Source organism: Sminthopsis crassicaudata, chromosome 2 (assembly GCF_048593235.1).
Source record: "Sminthopsis crassicaudata isolate SCR6 chromosome 2, ASM4859323v1, whole genome shotgun sequence".
Taxonomy (NCBI): domain Eukaryota; kingdom Metazoa; phylum Chordata; class Mammalia; order Dasyuromorphia; family Dasyuridae; genus Sminthopsis; species Sminthopsis crassicaudata.
In genome coordinates, this window is record NC_133618.1 from 553,186,381 (window position 1) to 553,207,799 (window position 21,419).

At 34.9% G+C, this 21,419-nt stretch overlaps 1 protein-coding gene across 1 annotated transcript in view; it reads right to left on the reverse strand.

Moving 5' to 3' along the window:
- Positions 1–20,619, reverse strand: part of SYNM (synemin) — a 43,696-nt gene extending 23,077 nt beyond the window's left edge. Inside the window, exons 1-2 of the mRNA XM_074295043.1 lie at positions 19,658–20,619; positions 15,443–15,567 (exon numbers count right to left, since the gene is read on the reverse strand). Of these exons, the coding sequence (XP_074151144.1) occupies positions 15,443–15,567; positions 19,658–20,464 (932 nt within the window). The 5' untranslated portion in view covers positions 20,465–20,619. The remainder of the gene's footprint in view (positions 1–15,442; positions 15,568–19,657) is intronic.
- Between the last annotated feature and the right edge of the window lie 800 nt (positions 20,620–21,419).

Sequence of the window (21,419 nt, forward strand, 5' to 3'; positions counted from 1 at the left end):
GAAGAAATCCTTTTTATTCAAGGCCCAACTTAGCTGCCACTTCCTCTAGAAAGCTTTCCCTGATTTCTTCCAGTAAAAGTGACTTTGACCTTGCCTTCTTCATAATTCCTATGGCACTGTGCAAATCCTTCAGTTGCACCTTGTCACATAATAACTACATATGATACTTATTCTCTAGATGGCTGCTTGAAGGCTGTTTCCTCAATGCCTTGAAAATAGTAGACTCTTAACAAATTTTGGTTACTGTTGTTTTTTACACTCATAATACTTAGCATCTTTAGAGCATTTTAAGGTTTGCAAAGTACTTTTCCCCTTACTCCATTTGGTTCCTGTAAAAAAAACCTTTTGAGGGAGTTGCTATACTAATATACAACAAAACTGAGCATCACAAAACTTTAGAGATTTGCCTGGAACCACACAGCCAATAAGTGTCTGAGGCAAGATCTGAGTTCAAGTGTCCTGATTCCAGTAACCAAAATTACCTCTTTACCTCCTTTTTTTTTAAATTAAAGCGTTTTATTTTCATATATTATCCATGCTGTGTACAACATTTTCTTGGTTCTACTCACTTAACTTAGCATCAATTCATGTAAGTCTCCCCAGAGCTTTCTGAAATTATCTTGCTGATTATTTCTTATAGAACAATAATATTCCATAACATTCATATACCATAACTTATTCAGCCATTTTCCAACTGACTGATATCTACTCAGTTTCCAATTTCTTGACACTACAAAAAGGGTTGCCACAAACATTTTTGCATACATAGGTCCTTTTCCCTTTTTTATGATCTCTTTGGGATACAGGTCTAATAGAGACATTGCTGGATCAAAGGGTATGCAAAGTTTGATAGTCCTTTGGGAATAGTTCCAAATTGCTCTCCAGAATGATTGAATCAGTTTACAACTTTACTAATAATGTATTAGTATCCCAATTTTTCCACATTCCCTCCAATATTCATCATTATTTTTTCCTGTCATCTTAGCCAATCTGAGAGATATATAATGGTACCTCAGAGCTGTCAATTTGCATTTCTCTGATCAATAGTGATTTAGAGCATTTTTTTCATTGATTATAGTTTTAATTTCTTCATCTGAAAATTGTCTGCTCATATCCTTTGAACATTTATATCAACTGGAGAATGGCTTTAATTCTTATAAATCTGAGTTGATTCTCTATATATTTTAGAAATGAGGCCTTTAAACATCACAATAGCCAATAACTAGGCAATGAGGATTTTAGCAATGCCAATTCACAGAATCTCCAATTAGCAATAGTCATTTCATGAAACACCAAGAGTTTATAGCCTCTTTAGCAAAAAAAATAAAAATCAGCAGGAAAATAAATTCTCTTGATTTATTGATAAGGGCTATGAATTCTTACATAAATTAGAAAGTGATCAGCAATAAGGCCCCCAACCTCCAAGTTTTAATAGTTTAACAGATCCATAGCTCACTAATAAATAATAATTAACATTAATATCATGCTTACTATATGCCAGATACAATTATAATCTCATTTGTTCCTTACAGTAATTCTGGGAGATAAGTGCTATTATTATCCCCATCTTGCATATGAAGAAACCGAAGCAAACAGAGATTCAGTGACTTGCCTAAACTCATACAACTAGTAAATATCTGAGATTGGAACTGAATTCAAGTCTTCCTGACTTCAGGCTCAGTGCTTCATCCATTGTGCCACCTATATAAGTTGTTGCTCTCTTTCTGAATATATATTACCATAGAAAATTAATAGGAAAAGAACTCCCTCCCCCAACTTTGAATGTCATGGTCAAAGACAGAATTAGAATAGAGCAATAAAATAAGCTTTCCTAAAGTGGAATCTGCCAGGGTCATGTGATCTATGTTGAATTTTTATATCTAAAAGCATGAGGCACTGTAGAAATATAAATTAGATAGTAATAGTTTCAGAGAGTCACATAAATGGAATAGACTCTTAAAAATCAGATCCTTCTTATCCCCTCATTTCATTGTTGAGGGATCTCAAAGCAATAAAGATCCTAGAATAAATGGAAGAATCAAAATAAGAAAATCTCAGAATTGGAAGGACCCTAAAAAGCCAACTAGTCTAAATGTAGGATAGAGAGCTAAATGTGTAATGAAGAAGACCTGAATTCAAATTCTTCTCCTCATGATACTATAGACAAATCAATCACCTTCTCTGATTCTTGTTTCCTGATCTATAAAATGAGAATAATAATGCCTATAGTACCCACCTTTTAGGGTTGTTGTGAGGTTTCAAAGCAAATATACATAAAGAAGTTTGCATGCTTTAAAGCATTGTATCACATTGTATAAGTGATAGCTGTCATTGCTAAACTGTACAAGACTTAACATTGCCATCATCAATGAAGAAATATTAGGGGGCAATACAGGACTAGAAGCCATTGCTTATTTTTATTCTGATTATACACGATTCCTTGATAAATGCAACCCCAGAAGCATTTCTTTTCAACTAATCTCTGATTTTGAACATGTGAAATATAAAATAGAAATATATTTCTCCTTATTGTTAACTGCTGAAATAAAATGTGGAGACAATCACCAAAGAACAAAACAGAAGATGTTTTAAGCAAAGTCCAAATGAAAGAGGGGTGATCTAATCACAATGAGCACTTCCTATTTTTTTAAGATTTATTTAGAATTTTTTAAAATTGATTTTAGGCTATAATTTCACTAAGATCTAGAATATTATAGAGCCTCATCAATAAAATCTATGGTTGTTCAAAATTGTTTAGACCAATAATCCATGTGGAAAAAACTAATTGGGTGAAATATGCTTATTTACCATATTTCAATTCACAATAGGATAGCACATTCAGTGAGTTAGTAAAGCAGTATTTATAGCTGGGACAGGCATTGCAGATGGAGAATGAATTGGGCCAAGAACTCATTGGGAGAATAGTCTAGATTACATACTGCATCTATTTTCCTATTTTTTTACCCAAGTCATTCATTGGCTCACAGGCCAATATTTCTGAAAATCAAAAAAAAAAAAAAAAAAAAAAAAAAAAAAAAGCATTCCCTCAGGAACTCTATATGTTTTCAAATTTTATAATACCCAATGGATACAAGTTGTAGTTTACCCAGTAGGTGATGGAGAGATGTGTAGGTACAAGTAGGCTAGTTCATGTTTCTAATGACTAGCTAAAAATGAGAAATGGTATTAGAGGTATCATTAAAAAATTGTTTTATCAGGAAAGGTGGGGAGCTTACTTTGTATTTAAAGTAAGGGACAGCAAGAATGATGAACTTGTAGCCACAAAATTAAAAAAAAAAAAACTAAGAAAAAGCTAAAACTTGAATGCCTCTTCTGTGCAGAATGTGTAGAACACAGAGTAGAATTGCACAACATAAAAATTATACAGAAAGCATGAATAGCCTGCAATCTGCACTTACAATGGGAATATCTATATTGAAGAGATCACAGATAATCTGAAGAATAAATAAAAACTCTATTCTGATTGCTAGTTCTAAGTATATGTTTATGTTTTTTTTTTTCTCATGAGATAATGGTATTCTGTCTTCTTATCTGTTTTCTCTAGAAATTTGTATTAAACAACTTCCAAAACCTAATATGGTAAATATAAGCCTTTAAAAAGCAAATATCATGGAAGAAAAAGTAAAAGTTTCAAATTATTTTCTTCCCTGAAAAAGTATAAATATGAAGATACAGATATACATGTGCATAGATGGTTTTATGGATGGGGAGAGTGAAAAAGAAGAGGAGAGAGGTAGGAGAGGGAGAGAGAGAGAGAAAAGGAGAGAGACAGGAAGGGAGAGAATTCCAGTAATACACTGGAATTAACTAGGATAGTTAATGAATGGGTGTTTCTAGTAATTATTCTAATAAACTAGAGGTTAGTTAAACCATTTATGCAGTAAAATTACCAGAACAAGAATGTAGGTACCTACATCTGAAACTATTTTTAGATGATTAGAGTTATATTTGTCTATTTTTCAATTATACATATTTAAAAATATAACACTTTGCAAATTTTCTATCTAGCAGATACTATTAATCTCAGGTTTAATATATTTTGAAAAAAACCTCTTTTAAATATTAAATTAAAAATGTCTTCTGTGGCTTTATCTATACATAATAAACCCAAAGTGGAAAATAATATCTTTCTTAAGATTTTATTCAGGTGAAAAGTAAAAGTTGATAAAAGTTTAAATTCTAATTCCAAGATATTAGGGTAGTACTGAAAGACAATGGGGTAACTGAAAAGAGATGATAAAAATGTAAATAAATACCAAATTGTCTCTCATAGATCTTTTATTTAGAAAAATTTTTTTAAATTTGAAAAATCTAAACCAGACATTAAATCAATTTACCCCTCCGATCAAAACTGTTTTCCATAGGTTATAAAAGCAGGAGCAGAAAGCAGAAAGCTTTAGAAGTTTTCAGAAAACTAAAAAAAAAAAAAAAAATCAATAAATGGTTTGTAACCTAATCTGTAAACCAAAAATGATATAGATTTTCCTGTATTAGGCACAATTTTAAGAGCCTTATTTTATGACCCTCCTGGGTTGTAAATAGCATATGAATATCTTTCAAGGTGAATCATGAAGATTTTTTATGTTCAACCTTCAAATCTTTTGAGGCTGCATCAGTCTCTTTGATTTAGGATCAAAGATTTAGCACTAAAAGAGTCCAAATAATTGGGAGATATTTAACAAAATTAGCAAAAATACAATAGAAAATAGATAATATTAATCTGTGATGTTCTAAGTCAATATATAGTCCACAAGAATCCTAAGTAAGGTTTAAGTAATCCCAGCTTGAAACTGTTGGTCTGCTAAATATAGGGCATTTACTGTGATAGGTGCTCTACTAACCATACTGTGGTCTCACATTACAAGAGAGAGTAGTTATTTTTCTATATGACATGAATTTGCAATGTGAACATTATATCTTTACTAGATTATTACAAAATTTGTAGTTCTTTTTCTTCAGTTTTTATTTTATAAATATATCCTTTTCCCTTATTTGCTCTTAGTCTTAGGCCTTTACATTCTTATCAACTAGTCTCCTTGGTTCAAATTTCTCCTACACCCACCAAAACAAAAAGCAAAACAATAATTTCTTATTAATGACAGCATAAACAAAGCACTCAATCTGGAATTCAAAGGTTTTTACTCTCTACCCTTAATCTACCTTTTCAGACTTATTTCCATTTCCTTTAAAACCTCTTCTAAAATCATCTTTATTCTCTGTTTTCCCAAATGTGCCTTATGCTTCCAACTCCCCATTTTTCTCATACCATTTTTTCTTAAGCCCTTCCTCCTTCTTTCTACCTGTTTAAATCCTTTTTTAGAGACAACTAAGTCAAATCCCAATGCCTCCATAAAATAATTTCTGAAAAAGATAAAAATAATTCCTGTAACAACTATCTGTACTGTTAATCTGGCAATTAATTATGTACTACCTTTGTGATATTTTATCTATTATCCACTAACTCAGGGCAAATTCCTTAGTTGTGCTGAACTTTAGCTTAATCATATATAAAATGCAAAGAATGATATTTATATTATCTCTCTCATAAGGTTGATGTTTGGATCAAATGAGAGAATATATGTAAAGTACTTTCAAAATGTAAAAGGCTACATAAATATCAATGATTGTTTTTAATTGCTATTTAAATTTTGAATTGTTACTTTCTTGTTTCTTCAATCATGCTATATATTCCTTTAATACAGAGACTCTTATTTCAAACTTATCTCTGTGCCACAGTATACACAGTATGCTACTATAATATAGCATACATATAGTACTTACTTCAGTATCATCTATATAATTGGCACTAAATGTTTAGGGTTTTTTTTTTTTTACTTAACTGCATAAAGTAGTTATTAATAGACGAATAATATGTTTTTATTTGGCTAAATGAATCTGTAAAATGTGCTTTATGATGCATATCCCATTATCTGCCAATAAGTAATTAACCACATTTCTATAGTCAAGATTAAAAATACTTAGGACCCTTAAAAACCTTATAGACTATAAGTTCTGACTTGAGCTAGGAAGAATAAACAAATTTCAATACTTTTTTCTGGCTTTCAAACAAATAAAAGATATGTTCTTAAAGCCACAAGTACATTCTGATTATTTCAATGTTCTATTCAATAAACTATCATACATCAGTATTGATAATATTTGCATTTCTATAAGCTGTTTTCAATTATTTTTTAGTACAGTTTCCTAATGTCATGTCCTACATTTCTTCCATTCTTCAAAAGACTCTCCAGGGATTCCTTCCTTTGATACAGATTCATTTAAAATGGCTATTATTATTGGTTAGTGATAGTGGTAAAATTTTGACCTGGGAGTCAAGAGATCTGTAAGTAGGTAAAGTTCTAGTTTTGACTCTGCTACTCATCGTGTAGTCTTTGATAAATCATTCAGTCTCTCTTGGTCTCAGTTTCCTCACCTAAAAGATGAGAATGTTGAACTAGAATCTGATGTTCCTTCTAATTCTAAAATTATAATTCTTCAGCATCTCTCTAAGACTCACTGAACCTAAGTAGGACCCCTCTGATAATTTAAATATAGGTATACTTAGATGAAAATGAGTGAGTTTTCACCTGTGGGTGAAAAGCCTCTGGCTTTTCAATTTTTCCACATAAATCTTAGCAGTCTTTATTTCTTAACCACATCTCCATTGAATTTATCCTAAAAGTTTACTTGGATATTCTTTTTTTCTGTTCTTAACTAGCTGAGTAATATTGAATAAATTATATAACTTCCTTTAAAACTTAATTTCCTAATCTGTAAAATAAAATTGGCATAGATTATTTCTGAAATTTCCTTATCTTTAGTATAAAACCAGCCACTTTATAATCTTCTGTTTAACATTAAGTATCTTCTGCCCATTTGCCATCTTGTATCATTTGCTAATCCATTCAGCTGAGTAGTGTAATGAAATGTTATACAAGGTTAAAAATATGTTTAAACTCTTATGTTCTTATATCTTATATTCAAAGAGGAGAAGGAGAAATGTTTCTGAGTCATTCTATATATTCTACCAAGTAACGTTTGGTTAGCAAAAATAAAAACAAAAACAAAACTCCAGATTATCACTTTATTTAAATGATTATGGTTGTTATTTGTCCTTCCTTCTCAAAGAGAATCATGACATTCAAATGAATTCATTTTAAGCAAGGGAGGACTATGCAAAGTCACCAGCCTCACTCTCTCCTCTGGAGCCAACTGGGTCAGTTGAGAGATATAGATTATCAGGATGATTAGAAATGGTCCTGAAGGTAGTAGAAGATTTTGGCATTCTTAAATTAAGATCTTTCTCAGATTTCAATTTCACTGAGACAGTGCCCATTCATTGATTTGGGCTAGATAAGAAAAAAAGCAAAGAATAGTCTCTCTTACCTGGTCAAAAAAAAAAGAAAGAAATCAACCTGGGAGGGGAAGATTCTCACAATTTCTGGCCAAAATAGAAACAATTGCTATTTACACTTACTCTGAACCATTCCAAACAACTGCACCTTGGACTGGGACTTGTTATTAGTTAGTCAATGAGAACCAGAGTGATTTGGGTTTAAGACATGGTTGTTAAGGAAAAAATGTAGCCTATAAATCCCAAGATATCTTGGGAAAAGATAGTTCCTAGAGAGAAGAGGATTAAATGCAGTTATATTTAGGTCTTAATGGAAGTTGAGGAAAGTGTTAAATGCCTCCAAGATAATTGGAATTTGGCAGGGTCTACTAAACCAAATGATAAATACTTCACCAATAAACTCCAAAGGAAATGAAAATAGATAAAAGTTTAAAAATACATCTCAGAAGAACAAGACAATTCAGAAAAAAACATACTAATATTCCCAAATATGTTAGGGAGTATTTTAAAAACTCTTTTCTAATTAAAATATTTGATAGGATATACATAAAGATAGGCCAATACCACTGAATTGAAGAACTGGAATGGACTTTAGAAATCATCCAGACTAATAAAAATTGATGACCAGGCTAATTTCAGAAAAATTTGGAAAGACTTACATGAAGTGATGCTGAGTGAAGTTAGTAGAACCAAGAGCAAACTATACACAGTAAAAGCAATGTTGTTTAATGATCAGCTTTGATAGACTTATGATCCAAGGCAATTCCAAAAAAGACTTATGATGGAAAAATGCTGTCCCTCCAGAGAAGGAACTTTGGAGTCTAATAAATATCAAAGCATATGATTTTCATTTTTTTGTTTTTTGTTTTTTTCTTTTCATGGTTTTTCCCTTTTGTTCTAATTCTTTCACAACATGACAAATGTGGAAGTATGTTTAATATGATTGTACATGTATAACCTATATCAGATTGCTTGCTGTTTTGGGGAGGCATGGAAAGGGAAAAAGGAGAAAAAATTGGAACTCAAAATCTTATAAAAGTGAATTTGAAAACTATCTTTATGTGTAGTTGGAAAAAGTAAAGTATTAAGTGGGGGATAATGTTGGGGAGGGGGAGAGGAAAGGGAGATAAGCAAGCAGGGTAAAGAAAAAAGAAAAGAAAATCATCTAGCCTAATCCATCTTATTTTACAGATAAAGAAACTAAGAGAGAATATTCAATGGCTTTGTCTAAGATCACCCAAGTAATAAAGAGAAGAAATGGAAATTGAACTTAGGTCCGCCAACTCCAAGTACAATATCTTTTACATTATTTTATACTAGAACTTGCTATAAGGCTGACTCCTAGATAAATTAAATTGTATTGTATGTGTCTTTATGAATAAGCTCCAAATAAAAAGATACACCCATCCTCTGAGTCATATGATTCTGAATCATTTTCTCAATTGTTTAATGTAGATAAAAGATGTGAGTTTGAAATTAGAACACAATTATCCTTTTAATTAACAACAACAAAACCTCCCTCAGGAATGATATGCAGAGAAATCTGGCTACTCCTAACCTTAAAAATGACTGGAGATCCATAACTGAATGATTTTATATCTTTTCTCTCTTCTTTCTTCAAAGTGCCCCCCAGAAAAATAATAAGAAACCTGGCACTAGTGGACTGAAGGGTCAACTCTTTGCCAAGTTTTGCTACAAGATCCAGAATTTAGATTTATGACAAAGTCTGAAATACACTGTATTAGTGAAAAAGATTTTCTTGAAGATATTGTTTATCACCGACATTTTTAGCAGGAGAGGAACTTTCAAGTAGGCATTTTAGGTAAAGTTGCCACAATGGGCAAATTAGAATGAAATCATGAAAGAAAAAAGATTGTAGTCTCATTATCAGTAAATGTCAAGAATATTAAAGAGTTGGGCCTATGGGAATAGCAAGACTTAGAATTCACTGAGCTAAATCTTACCTGTATCAACCCTGTTCTTTATGAAGCAGAGCTAAACAACAACAACAACAACAACAACAACAACAACAACAACAACAACCCAGAAATGTCACATTTTAAACACATTGCAGAGGGATTGTGAATCAAGATTTCTGAAGAACAAGTGCCATCTTGAAAAATGAGAAAAAAACCTAAAAACCTCAGTTAGAATTATACTAAATGGACTTTGCACAAATCTTAAATATCCATCTATTCTTTTTTTTTTTAGTTTTAGTAAACTCCCAGATCCTGGAGCAATTTAATGACAGATCAGGACAGTATCTACTTTCTAGGCTGATGTTATTTTTTCCTTAACCATTTTGAATTCCAGAAAGCAATATAAAATGGAGGGGTGGGGGAAGATATACTAAAATCAGGTAATCACGAGTGAAAATAGGGACTTATCATCAACACATAAATCATTTTAAATGCCTTTAGTCCTTTACTTAGGTATAATAGCAACCCATTACTATTTAATTTGTGTTCATTTGTCTAAAGTCATTACCTGGTTCTATATCAGTGTTCTCTATCTTAAGCTGTAACTATGGAACACTTAGTGAGGGCCAATACTCCTGAGGAGAGTGATGGCATATAGATAAGTAGGCTTATGTTTGTACCTGGCTCTTAGGTATGGAAATTAGATCTCCCTTTTGAAAACCACATAGAAAAAAAAAGAATGTACAACCAATTATATCAATCATTCATTTCCCTGAAAATGCTGATGGCTTCCTAATTTATTTATGAGAGAGCAGTTAGAACAATAATTGAGTTATGAAAGATCATCAATACTAAAAGAAACAAACTGCATCCTGTGTCAGCTGCTTGTTGTTTTCTCAACAGTGGCTAATGATAAATTACTTCAAAAATAGCATAGCTGATGGCCTCCAGACTCTAGAGCCCTTGTAAATATTACCTGTATAGTCTCAATAGTCTCAATAGAAGGAAATAAATAGCCCAAAGACCTAGGAAATATATTGTATGTAGTGACATTTGTAGTGAAATACATCAGTAAAATAAGATGCCTTGCCCAATGAACATTATGTCACATCAAATCTTCATCAAATAATGCAAGTGAAAATGTAGTCGATCTTTTGAAATTTTACCAATTAACTCATTATCTTACTTTAAAAATGAGCAATTCTGTTCTAACTATTCAACTCCAAAGAGTTTTTGAAAATACAATGCTTCAAAATAAAGGAAAAACAGTTTTACACTTCTTGTTTTCTCTCATATTTTCATCTCACTACCAGGGCTGCCTGATGCAAAAAAGGCACAAGTTATTTTAAAGCTCTGTAGGAAGTGCTACACATTTTCCCCATTCATTCTCTCTTTTAATATAAAGATCATGAAAGAGGTTTGCCCTAAAATGTGTGTGACAATGGATGGGGCTGGTAATTAGGAGAGATTGGTGAAGTGAAAGAGAGAGGGATAGAAGAACCAAAAGGGATAATAGAAACAAATAGTGAAGAGGAAGAGGACTCTGGAGGGTTTTGTGTTCACTTTGTACAGAGAAAGGGCCCAGAAAGATGGGAGAATACTCAAAACTGTCATTTTCCTGGATTAATCAACTAATAGGACAGACAAGTAACCATGTTAAGTATAGAAATACTATAAGGAAAGTCAGAAAATTAGAAAGAAAAATATCCAAAGCCCTCATTCTAAATCAACAGCAAAGAATAAACCAAGAGACAATTTAAAGGAAGGCAGAAACACATGCTTTAGGACTGTAAATAATTTAGAAAATTTACACATAACTTTGGGATTAAGTTTCACTAAGGATTTTGGTTTTATTTAAAAAAAAAAAAACAACTTTGTTCTGTAATGTTGTGAACTGCATATTGGCAAGTGAGAATTCAGTCTCAGTATACTGGGTAGAGAGTGGCATAGTACCATACATATACATCTTGCCAGATCTCCTGAATAGAAGCTGCAGGTAAAGAGAATGAAAAAATCCTCTAAAGGATATCTGGCATTACAGTCTCTAATAAAAGAGTTATGCACTAGTAACATTTCACTTTAGAAGTCAACCACAGTAAAGCTATGAAGTTGTAGATTCGATAAAGTCATAGCAACATCTCTACTCTGGGTCATCTTGAACAATTTCCTTTTTTGAAAACCCCATGGCTTATATGTAGACTATTATGCCTCAAGGAACAATTCTCCATCCTGATTCATCTATATAAGAGCTCATAAAGATGACCAAAATTACAACTTAGCATCTCAATTTACTAAAAGGAAAGAATTGATTAAAGCTTAACTTGGAAGTCTTTCTCAAAGAAGGAAATAGGAAAGAGACCAAAGCTATACATTTTCAACTCAACTAAATAAAAATTTTAAAATTAATCTTGCCTTTTATAAATATCTTAGCAACCAAACAGACTTCAATAATCAAAATATTAAGTAAGATTAATAAAGTAGTGTGGAAGGAAACAATGAACAGCATTTGTACTTCACAGGTTTTGATTCCATTGCTGCCTCTATCAGTAAATAGAGATGACCCTGAACTAGTCACTTCATGCCTCTGTACCTTTGGCTTTATCATCTGTATGTAGTGGGGGAATGAATCTTTACCAATTCTCAAGAGTAGGGCTATTTGTGCCCTGTCCTTTTCCAGTACTTACTCAAAGCAGTCCTGAGAATAATTTACACAACTCAGAACAGTTGCCCTGGGAGAAGATTAGTGGAAAAAAAAATTAAAAGGGAGCTGGCTTACTCCTCTTCAAAGCTCTCTAAGATTACATGGAAGGTATTGATGGTAGGACATATTACTTAAACACTGGGAGAAAAGAGATAAATAGGGCAGATTCACCTTAATTAAGGTAGCAGTGAGAAACAGAAACTTAATTGAGGACAATAGAAAGCAGTGTTTGAAGAATCCTGTGTGTATAGAGGTTTTTTTTAAAAAGTAGACCAATAACATTTTGGCTCCAGAGACATAAAAGAAATATAATATCAGAAAAAACTTTGGCTCTAAGAAGTGAACAAATGAACAATGCAACCTCTCCCCCCTTATTGAAGGCCATACTAAGTTAGAGGGACTTTACACATCTTTAGAATTAAGTATATCCTTTCTTCCTCCACAGAAGGGGTAAAAAAAAAATTCTGACTGGATGGGATTCCTATATCCTTTACCATGTAAATAAGACCTGTTCTGTAAGACTCCTTTCAAGTTTGTGTTGCTTACAAGAACAATTAGGACTATCATTGAGGAGTGCCATATTGACATTTTTATGTTTCATCTGGGTCAGGTAAATGAGCCATAGAGTATAACTATGCCTTTTTATAGTAGGGGGGTAACCTCTGTCACATCAATCAAATGGAAGCTTATAGCTACTCACTTTCTAATGTTAAAGGAACCCAGGATTCTCTGATTTTCCTCTATGAGGCCTGAAAGCTCTATCAAAATCTCTCAACACTAGCTCTACCTATGATCCTTCAAACATCCAGAAAAAAAGTATATTTGATGGGGACAATAGCCCCTTTAAAATTCTTGTCTGATCTACAACTTCCTTTGGGACTGACCTTTGATTACAAGATCTGGTCAAAACCACCCTTTTGTGTTCCATGGGGAGAGATCAGTATCTGAGCCAGTTTGGGCTTGTACCCAGCCCCACCCAATCTGAGCTGGCTTGGATTTTCTCAACCCCCAACTATCTGTTCAGGTTTCCCCAAAAACAATTTCTTCCTTATCTGAAAAGCCGGCCAAGAATTTGGCACTGCCCTAGGCTCCTTCAAGTAAATAAAAGAGCCAAGGTGGAATCATCCCTTGGCAGAGTTGAAACATGCCAGGCAACCATGCTTTGCAGACTCTCTGTCCCACCACTTATGGTGTATTTCCTTTTCTATCTAATGCCTTTCACTAACCAGACTTTAATCTTACTTCCAAACCCTACAATAAACCTCTTTTTATCAATCTAGGTTTTCGGTTCTGTAAATTCACTTACAGGGGACTCTCGCTACCACTAGACCTGATTTAACTGTGTATCCTTGTGCGGAATCCTAAGGGGTTGCAGGGGAGCTCCGTTTGACTACCTGTACCCCAATCCTGCCACTAGACATTAATTAATCCTAATTTATTGAGGTACAAACCTCATCATTAGGTATTTACCTAATCATATCTACATTGCACAAGCTCATTATACATTAGTGCAATATGTGTGCAACATATATAGTGTGCATACGTCTAGAGTCCCATCCTGACTTCTCAAATTTATCATTATTATTGTTGAATACATTTAGAAGCCAACTCTTTTGACTCTTAATTGGTGGGAGATGGGGGAGTGGGGGTGGGGGTGGGGAGAACTAGAACTTCACACCTTTCAGATTGGCTAAATTGATAGGAAAAGATTATGGTAAATGATGAAGGGGATGTGGGAAAACTGGGACACTGATACATTGTTGGTGGAGTTGTGAATTGATTCAACCATTCTGGAAAGTAATTAGGAAGTATGCCCAAAGGGCTATCAAACTGTGCATACCCTTTTATCCTTTATTACTGGGTCTATAACCCAAAGAGATGATAAAAAAAAGGAAAGGACCCACATGTACAAAAATGTCTGTAGCAGCCCTTTTTGTAATTGCAAGGAACTGGAAATTTAGAGGATGCCCATCGGTTGGAGAATGGCTGAATAAGTTATGATATATGAATATCATGGAATACTACTGCTCCAAGAAATGATGAGCAGGCTAATATTAGAAAGACCTGGAGAAAGTTACATAAATTGATGCTAAGAGAAATGAGTAAAGTCAAGACTCAGCAACAAGATTATGTACAATGACCAATTGTGGTGAACTTGGGGTGATTCAGGTCAATTCCAACAGACTTGTGATGGAAAGAACCACCCGCACCCAGAAAAAGGACTATGGGGACTGAATTTGGATCACAACATAGTATTTTCACCTTTTTTTGTTGTTGTTTGCTTGCTTGTTTTTTTCTTTCTCTTTTTTCCCCTTTGTGATCTGATTTTTCTTGTGCAATATGAAAAATGTAGAAATAGGATTAGAGGAATTGCACATGTTTAACCTATTTTGGATTATTTTCTGTTGGGGCAGGGTGGGGGCGAGGAGGGAAAATATGGAACAAAAGATTTTGCAAGGGTGAATGTTGGAAACTATCTTTGCATATATGTTGAAAAATAAAAACCTATTATTGTGGGGCTACTAGGTAGTGCAGTGGGTAGAGCACCAGGCTTGAAGTCAGAAGGACTTGAGTTCAAATGTGACCTCAGACACTTAACACTTCTTAGCTGTGTGACTCTGGGCAAGTCACTTAACCCCAGCCTCAGGAAAAAAACAAACAAAAAAGCCTATTATTATGGGGGGGTGGGGAGGGAAAGATAGGAAGGGGGAGGTAAGGAGAAAGAGAAAGACAGAGAAAGGGAATGAAAGAGAGAAAGGGAAAGAATAGAATAGAATTAGACTTGTGATTTCATGAAATTCCCACTAATTCACATTTGCATGCTTGCTGCAATTAGCAGTCTTAAGAGAGTTGTTTAGGACATTAAGAGATTAAGCAGCTTCCCCAGGTTCACAAAGCCAGTATTTCCACTATTTGAATACAGGTTTTCCAGGCTCTGGGGACAACTTCCTAGCCAACATATCCTGCCTCTTCCTTTTTTTCTCTCTGATTCGTAATCACACACACAAAATAGGAAAGAGTTCTTCCTTCTAACCACGCTCTGTGTCCTTAGGATTTACTTCTCAGGAAGAAAAGAAAACTAAGATTCCACAATTTTCCATTCATTTTTTAATATTCTAAATTGAAGACATCTGTTTAGGATTCCAAAATAATTGCCTTGTGTACACTCTAAAGATAAGTTTAAGTCAAATATTCAGAGTTGCAACAAAGCAGAGTACCTAACAAACCAATTTTCCAATAGGAATGATAGTAAATCCATTGAATAATTTACTTGGCATTGTTTCATTTTGACTCTGCAGCTATGGCTTTGAAATTCAAAGAGATGTTTTGTACCTTTCAAAATATGGCAATGATAATAACAATAATATTTTCATAGGTAGAAAAACATTTAGAAGGATTTCATGTTTCTATCTTCCAAGAAAAAAATATAACACTATTTTTCCTTACCGGTAAGTTGCAACTTCAAGATTTAGGCCTGTTTTCACATGTAATAGTTCCTGGTAGTCTTTAAGTCGATCTGTAAGGGTCATGGTCAAATTCTGCTTTTCATCTTCCAGGAAGTCAATTACTCTCTAAACAGAAAGAAGGGCTTTTACATTGGGGGAAAAAGTTTTGTTGAATCAAAAACTCATTCTGACAAATATAAGTCACTATGTGAGACAAAACTAGTAGAATTTATTAAAGGTGCATTCCAGCCTGATTTTGAATATGACATCATATACACATACAAATTTGTGCTTATGTGAATTAATATGTGTAATATGTGTTTTGTACATTAATAAGGCTGAAATAAAAATCTAAAATAAAGTACATTTCAATTGGATTAAATGTTAGATATTATTGAATATGCAGCAATTTTCTGTCAATATTATGCTTTTATTTAATATTATTTTTTCTAGTAAACTAAAGAAATGAATTTAATTAGTTGATCAAAACCCAAAGGATAGAGTCCAGATGAGAATTTAGAGATTAAAGAATCAACTTTTGAAAGTATTAAAAACCTTTAAAAATATTTCTAAAAGGTTAAAATTTTTAACAAACTTCCAAATCTAAATTAATATTTTTTGGTTTCTTAAAATACAAAAAAAATGCTATTCCTCAGTTATAAACACTAAAAAAAAAATATATATATATATATATATATATATACTACAAATCTTATCACATTTTAAAGTCCCAGGCTAGGTAATATATTTAGTAAGTGGTTAAAATTAAATTTAAAAGATTTAATTATACAAGTTAATATTCCTGAAAACTGAAAACAGCTCTTGAATTTTTCAAAGTTGTTGTTTTTAATGCAAATGTACAATAGTTTCATTTTAGGCATTTAATGATATTATGCTTCTTAAAGAATCTTAAATTGAATTTCTACTCAGAAAAGAATAACAAGGGTAAAATTTCATAAACAGAAATAAATTCATTTGGCATTCAATACTTTCCTTTAAAAATTAAAAAAAAATAATTGTTTTAATTCTAAATGACATAAAATTACTCTTTTAATCACTTATATTTGTACTAAATCAGACACTTGTTAAAGATTAGAATTAGGTTTGCTTTTCTATGATGCTATAGTTACTAATAAAAGAAGCTTGCTAAATTGATCCTCAAAACAGAATGACAATTTACTATCACAAATTCAAAAATAAATCTCAATAATGATAATTAGATAAGTAGTTTTTGTGTCTCTTAATTCATATAACACCATACTGTTTAACTGAGAATCTATTTTAATCACAGCCTTACATCTCTCATCTAATCAAACCACTTTATTTTACCAATGAGGAAAATGAGACCCACCCAAAGGGATTAAATGATTTGCCTAGCCATACAACTAATAAAGGGCAGAGCTGGGATTTGAGTCCAGTTTCTATGATTCTATATACCTCTTTCTTTTTTAAAAAAATATATTGTATTTTTAATTTGTGGATTAAAACATGCATTTCCATAACACAGTATAATAAAAAGATGATTGCACATGAAACTGCAGATCTACTATGCATAACTTGCTATTCCTTTCAAATCAACAACAAAATTATCATGAATATTTCTTTTTTTTTCCCCTTCTGCCCCTTCTTGCCCTAGAAATGCTTTCATTAGACATAAATAGGAGTGTTGGGATGTGCATAAATACATATAAACATAATTATTTTATACATACTTCTATTTATCAGTCCTTTTTCTGAATTCAAATAACATCTTTTTTCAAAATTTATTCTATATATTTCTCTCTTTTTATTGCAATATTGAAATATTATCCCCAAATAAGGGTAGGATCATTAGTTAACAAGTCAAGCAGGCCATAAATGAATGAAGATAGGAATTTTTTTTAAAATTAGGGCTTTGGTTTAGAGATTTCTAAGATTCCTTCCTAACTGAAAATCTTCTCTTCAATTTGTCAAATTACATCACTCCAATTCATGAGAGTAAAGAAAGGACACTCTGTGGGGATTTTTCATGCTTTCTCATCCTCTAAACACCATCCCCCTCTTGTTTTTCACAGAAATTTAAAGGCCAGACCAGAAAAACAAAAAGGGAGAGTGGAAAATCTTGGGTCTATTCTATACAGATCATGTTGTGGTAATCCAAAAAGAATTAACTCCCTTTTAAAAGTACTGATTGATTCAGCATTTTGCTGTTGATAAGCATTGCAAAAATGCTAACAGCACACAAATGAGATTTGTGTTCATATTCACTAATGCAGGTATACTGATACATTCAAGAAAACTGATCAGGAAGATTTCCAGACATACTTCAATACCTTTAATCAACCAACTTACTCAACACAACTAAGTGGATTAATACATTTTGGAAAGATTTTCTATTTTATGCATACAGGATTTTCTGGATAACAATAACAAGTAGAAAATCCAACTGGTCAGCATTCCTATTAATCAAGGTTTTGTCATATCAGCTTTATGACAAAAGTGTTTTCACTAAGAAGGTCTTAGGCAACAAAGGATTTGTTTTAGAAAACAGCATCATAATCTGATTCTTAATGGTTGTCTAATTCATTATATTGAAAGTTTGGGATAGGGTCCTCAACTAGATTCCAAACTGAGGAGGTATCCTTTATTAAACTTCTGTATGCCCCAGAGATCACATCACATCATTGGGCACATGAAAGATGCTCAATAAATATCTGTTATTTGATTGACACCAGACTAGAGACAAAACTGTTAAAAAAAAAATCTAAAATGTTTTTCAGGGAGGCTAATCTCAGTATGTGAAAAAATGTAGATTATACTTACATGTGAAGCATTTCATGTTTATTATTTATTCACAAGAGTTCTTTGAGATTAGTAGGGAAAGAAAGTATTGTTCTCTCCACTCTAGAAAGAGAGATACTAAGACAAAGAAATTGGCTGCTTTGCCCAAAATGATGAAGCTGGTATCAAGCTAATGTTTCAGGAAAGGATCCTAGGTCTCCTGTCTCCTCAAAATATTCAAAGTTTTATTTTTGCCTTACCTAAAAAACCACAATCAAAACAGCACAGTTCACTGCAAACTGACCTCATAAAGTATGCAGTTACATAATCTTTAAATTATCACTTCAGAGAACCACTGCACAATTAGAATTATTTCCAATAAAGTCTGATGGAGTCAGCTGCACAACCTAAGCTACATAGTACACAACTCCAAGAGTCATTATTTATTTTTAAGAAAGTATGGATTTTGCTTTTTCTAGATATTAACTTTATATTAATCCAATGCAAGGGGTAGAATAAGTAAAATGTCACATTGAATCTTTATTTAACATGATTCTTTAGAATTATGGGGAGGAAGTAAAATCTGATTTAACTTTGTAACATTATCCAATATTATATCTGATTATCACCTATTCCTGCCATTCCTGTCACTTCCAAGAACAAAGGAGAGAATTATTCACTATATATGGCCAAAGTGAAGAGCCAAATGTTTTTTCTTACAAAGATCTGAAAGGATTCATGACTCCAAAAACCGACCCTGACACAGCAGGGAGAGCCCAACCCCCACTTGCTGGATGGAAATGCCTGGGGTCATTGCCCAGTGCAGTTTCTCATACCTTCCTTCTTTCTCCACCTCCAAACACAGACATGCGTGCAAGGGCGGATCAACTTCCCAATATTTGCCCCTAATTTGGTTTTCTCTGGGATCCTTCCTTGATACGAACGTTCCCTAGTGAATGGGCAGTTTTGCCACTAAAATAATACCCTTTGATAACAGATAAGGAGATTACTACACTTTTCCCTTGACACAAAACTCCTCAAAGTACTCTGAGGAAAGTAAAGGAAAGCTTCACTCCACAGAACCTTAGGTACATTAACCCCGCCCCAGGGTGGCTGGAAAAGTCACCGACTCTTGGACTATTGTGGGGGAAGGCTTGGTTTTCCATGCTGAAATGGAGATGGAGAAGAACCTCAAAAACAGAGATGTTATCCCTAAACCGTTCCCAAAAAACACAATTCAAGTAGTGTGATTTAGTGGAAAATGCAGGAGGTGGGTTTCAAGCGATCTGAAACCCATTTCTGATGGACATTTCCTAGTTGTGGGATCACTTAACCTTTGTGCACCTCTATTTACTCATCTGTAAGAAGGAGTTACATGCCCTCCTCACAAAGTGTTTGCGGATAAGACACTTTGTACGCCTTGAAGCACGTATCACTGTGAATTTTTATTACACACCTGGTTCTCTTCCATCTCCAGGTCGTATTTTTCCTTCAACCTCAGGAGCTCTTCCTCCAGCCTCTGGCGCAGCTGGTCCAATTCTTGGGCCTCTCGGTACAGGGACTCCACTTCTAGCTGGCAAAGCCGCTTCTCCTCCTCTGCCTCCTTCCGACTCTCCTGCCCCAGCCTCACCTTCTCCTCCAGCTCGCGCACCTTGTCCTGGTACAATTGGAAAGTTTCCTGCCAGGACTCGGACATCAGGAGGGCGTAGCTGTCGTGCACCTCCTGCAGATTGAGCTGGGGTTCCCGGGGCGGCTGGCGCGCGCGGAATCGCAGAGAGAAGGTGGACACCTGCGCCCGCAGCTCCCGCACGTCCCGCGCGTGCCCCTCCTGCAGGCGCTGGTGCTCATCCTGCAGGCGGCCCAGCAGCGCTTCCAGAGCGGCCCGGGCGCCCAGGGCCTCCTTCAGTTGCTGCCGCTGCGCGCCCAGCTCGGCGTCCAACTGGCCTCGGACCGCACGCACTTCCCCGCTCAGCCTGCGCAGCTCCTGCAGCTCGTGCCACAGGCTGTCCCGTTCCCCCTCGGCTAGGGACTTGTCCCAGCTAAGCTCCTCCAGCTGTCGCCTCAAGCTGCTCACCTCCGCCTGGTAGCGACCCTGCCATGCTTCCCACCAGTCCTCCTCCCCTCTCCGGTTATGCAGCTCGTCCAGGAGCTGCTGGTTTTCCTGCTCCAGCTGCCGCACCCGGGACACATACTCGTAGAGGCGGGCGTTGAGTTCCTGAAGCTGAGCTTTCTCATCTCCCCCTAACAGCCTCCAGTGCAGCATCGTGGCTTCGTTTATTTTTTGGGGGGTGGTAGAATTTCGGGATGAAAACTGTCCCCCTCCTGTCCAAGCCTTGACCTCTCCCTCCACTTCTCCCCTGCAGCGGAGATGACGATCCTGCAGCTCCGGAGTCTACCGACTCTGGGACAGAGACTGGCAAAGCAACATGACATAACGGAAGACTGGGTGGGGTTCGGCGAGGAGCTGGCAGGGAGCCGTCTCCTTGGCCAGGGTCTCCATCCAATAGCAGCTTGGGACGAACCCGGACCACTATAGCCAAACAGCGCCCTCTGCGGGAATGGCCCACCTCGGAGACTACGAACCCCAGTTCTGAACTTTTATCTCTAACATCTGTAAACAAGGGAACAGGTTTCAATCCAGAACAAAACTCTACTAAATAGTAGAGAGTGAAAGGGTTTGGGGGCACAGGGAAACTGGCCTTCTGTTGGAGACACATCAACACACCAAAAACAACCATTCCATCTCCCTAAATGAGTTTGTCTCCAAAGCTAGATTTAATGATTCCAGTTCTGTACCTCAGAATCAGGAAGAGCAAGTAGCAGAACCAAGATTCAAACAGATTCTTGAATACAGATTTAGTGCTCTCGTACCTATACCATCTGAAGAGTAGGGACCAGAGAGAACCTTCCTTTCCTCTCTTCCTTAACTACTCAGTCTAGCTTCTGACCTCCTCATTCAACCAAAGCACTGCTCTCCCTTAAGTCACTAATGATCTAATTGCCAAATCTAAGGGATTTTTCTCAAGCTTTATCTTTCTTGACCTCTATACAGCCCCTAACACTATCATACCTTTCTTCTTGATAGTCTCTTCTTTCTTGATTTTCATGTCACTGCTCTCCTAGTTTTCTCTCTCTGTTTCTCCAGGGCCTTCTTCTGCCTTTGTACTTTATTGAACTTGGTAATTTCATAGGCTCCCAGGGTTTCAACCACCATCTCT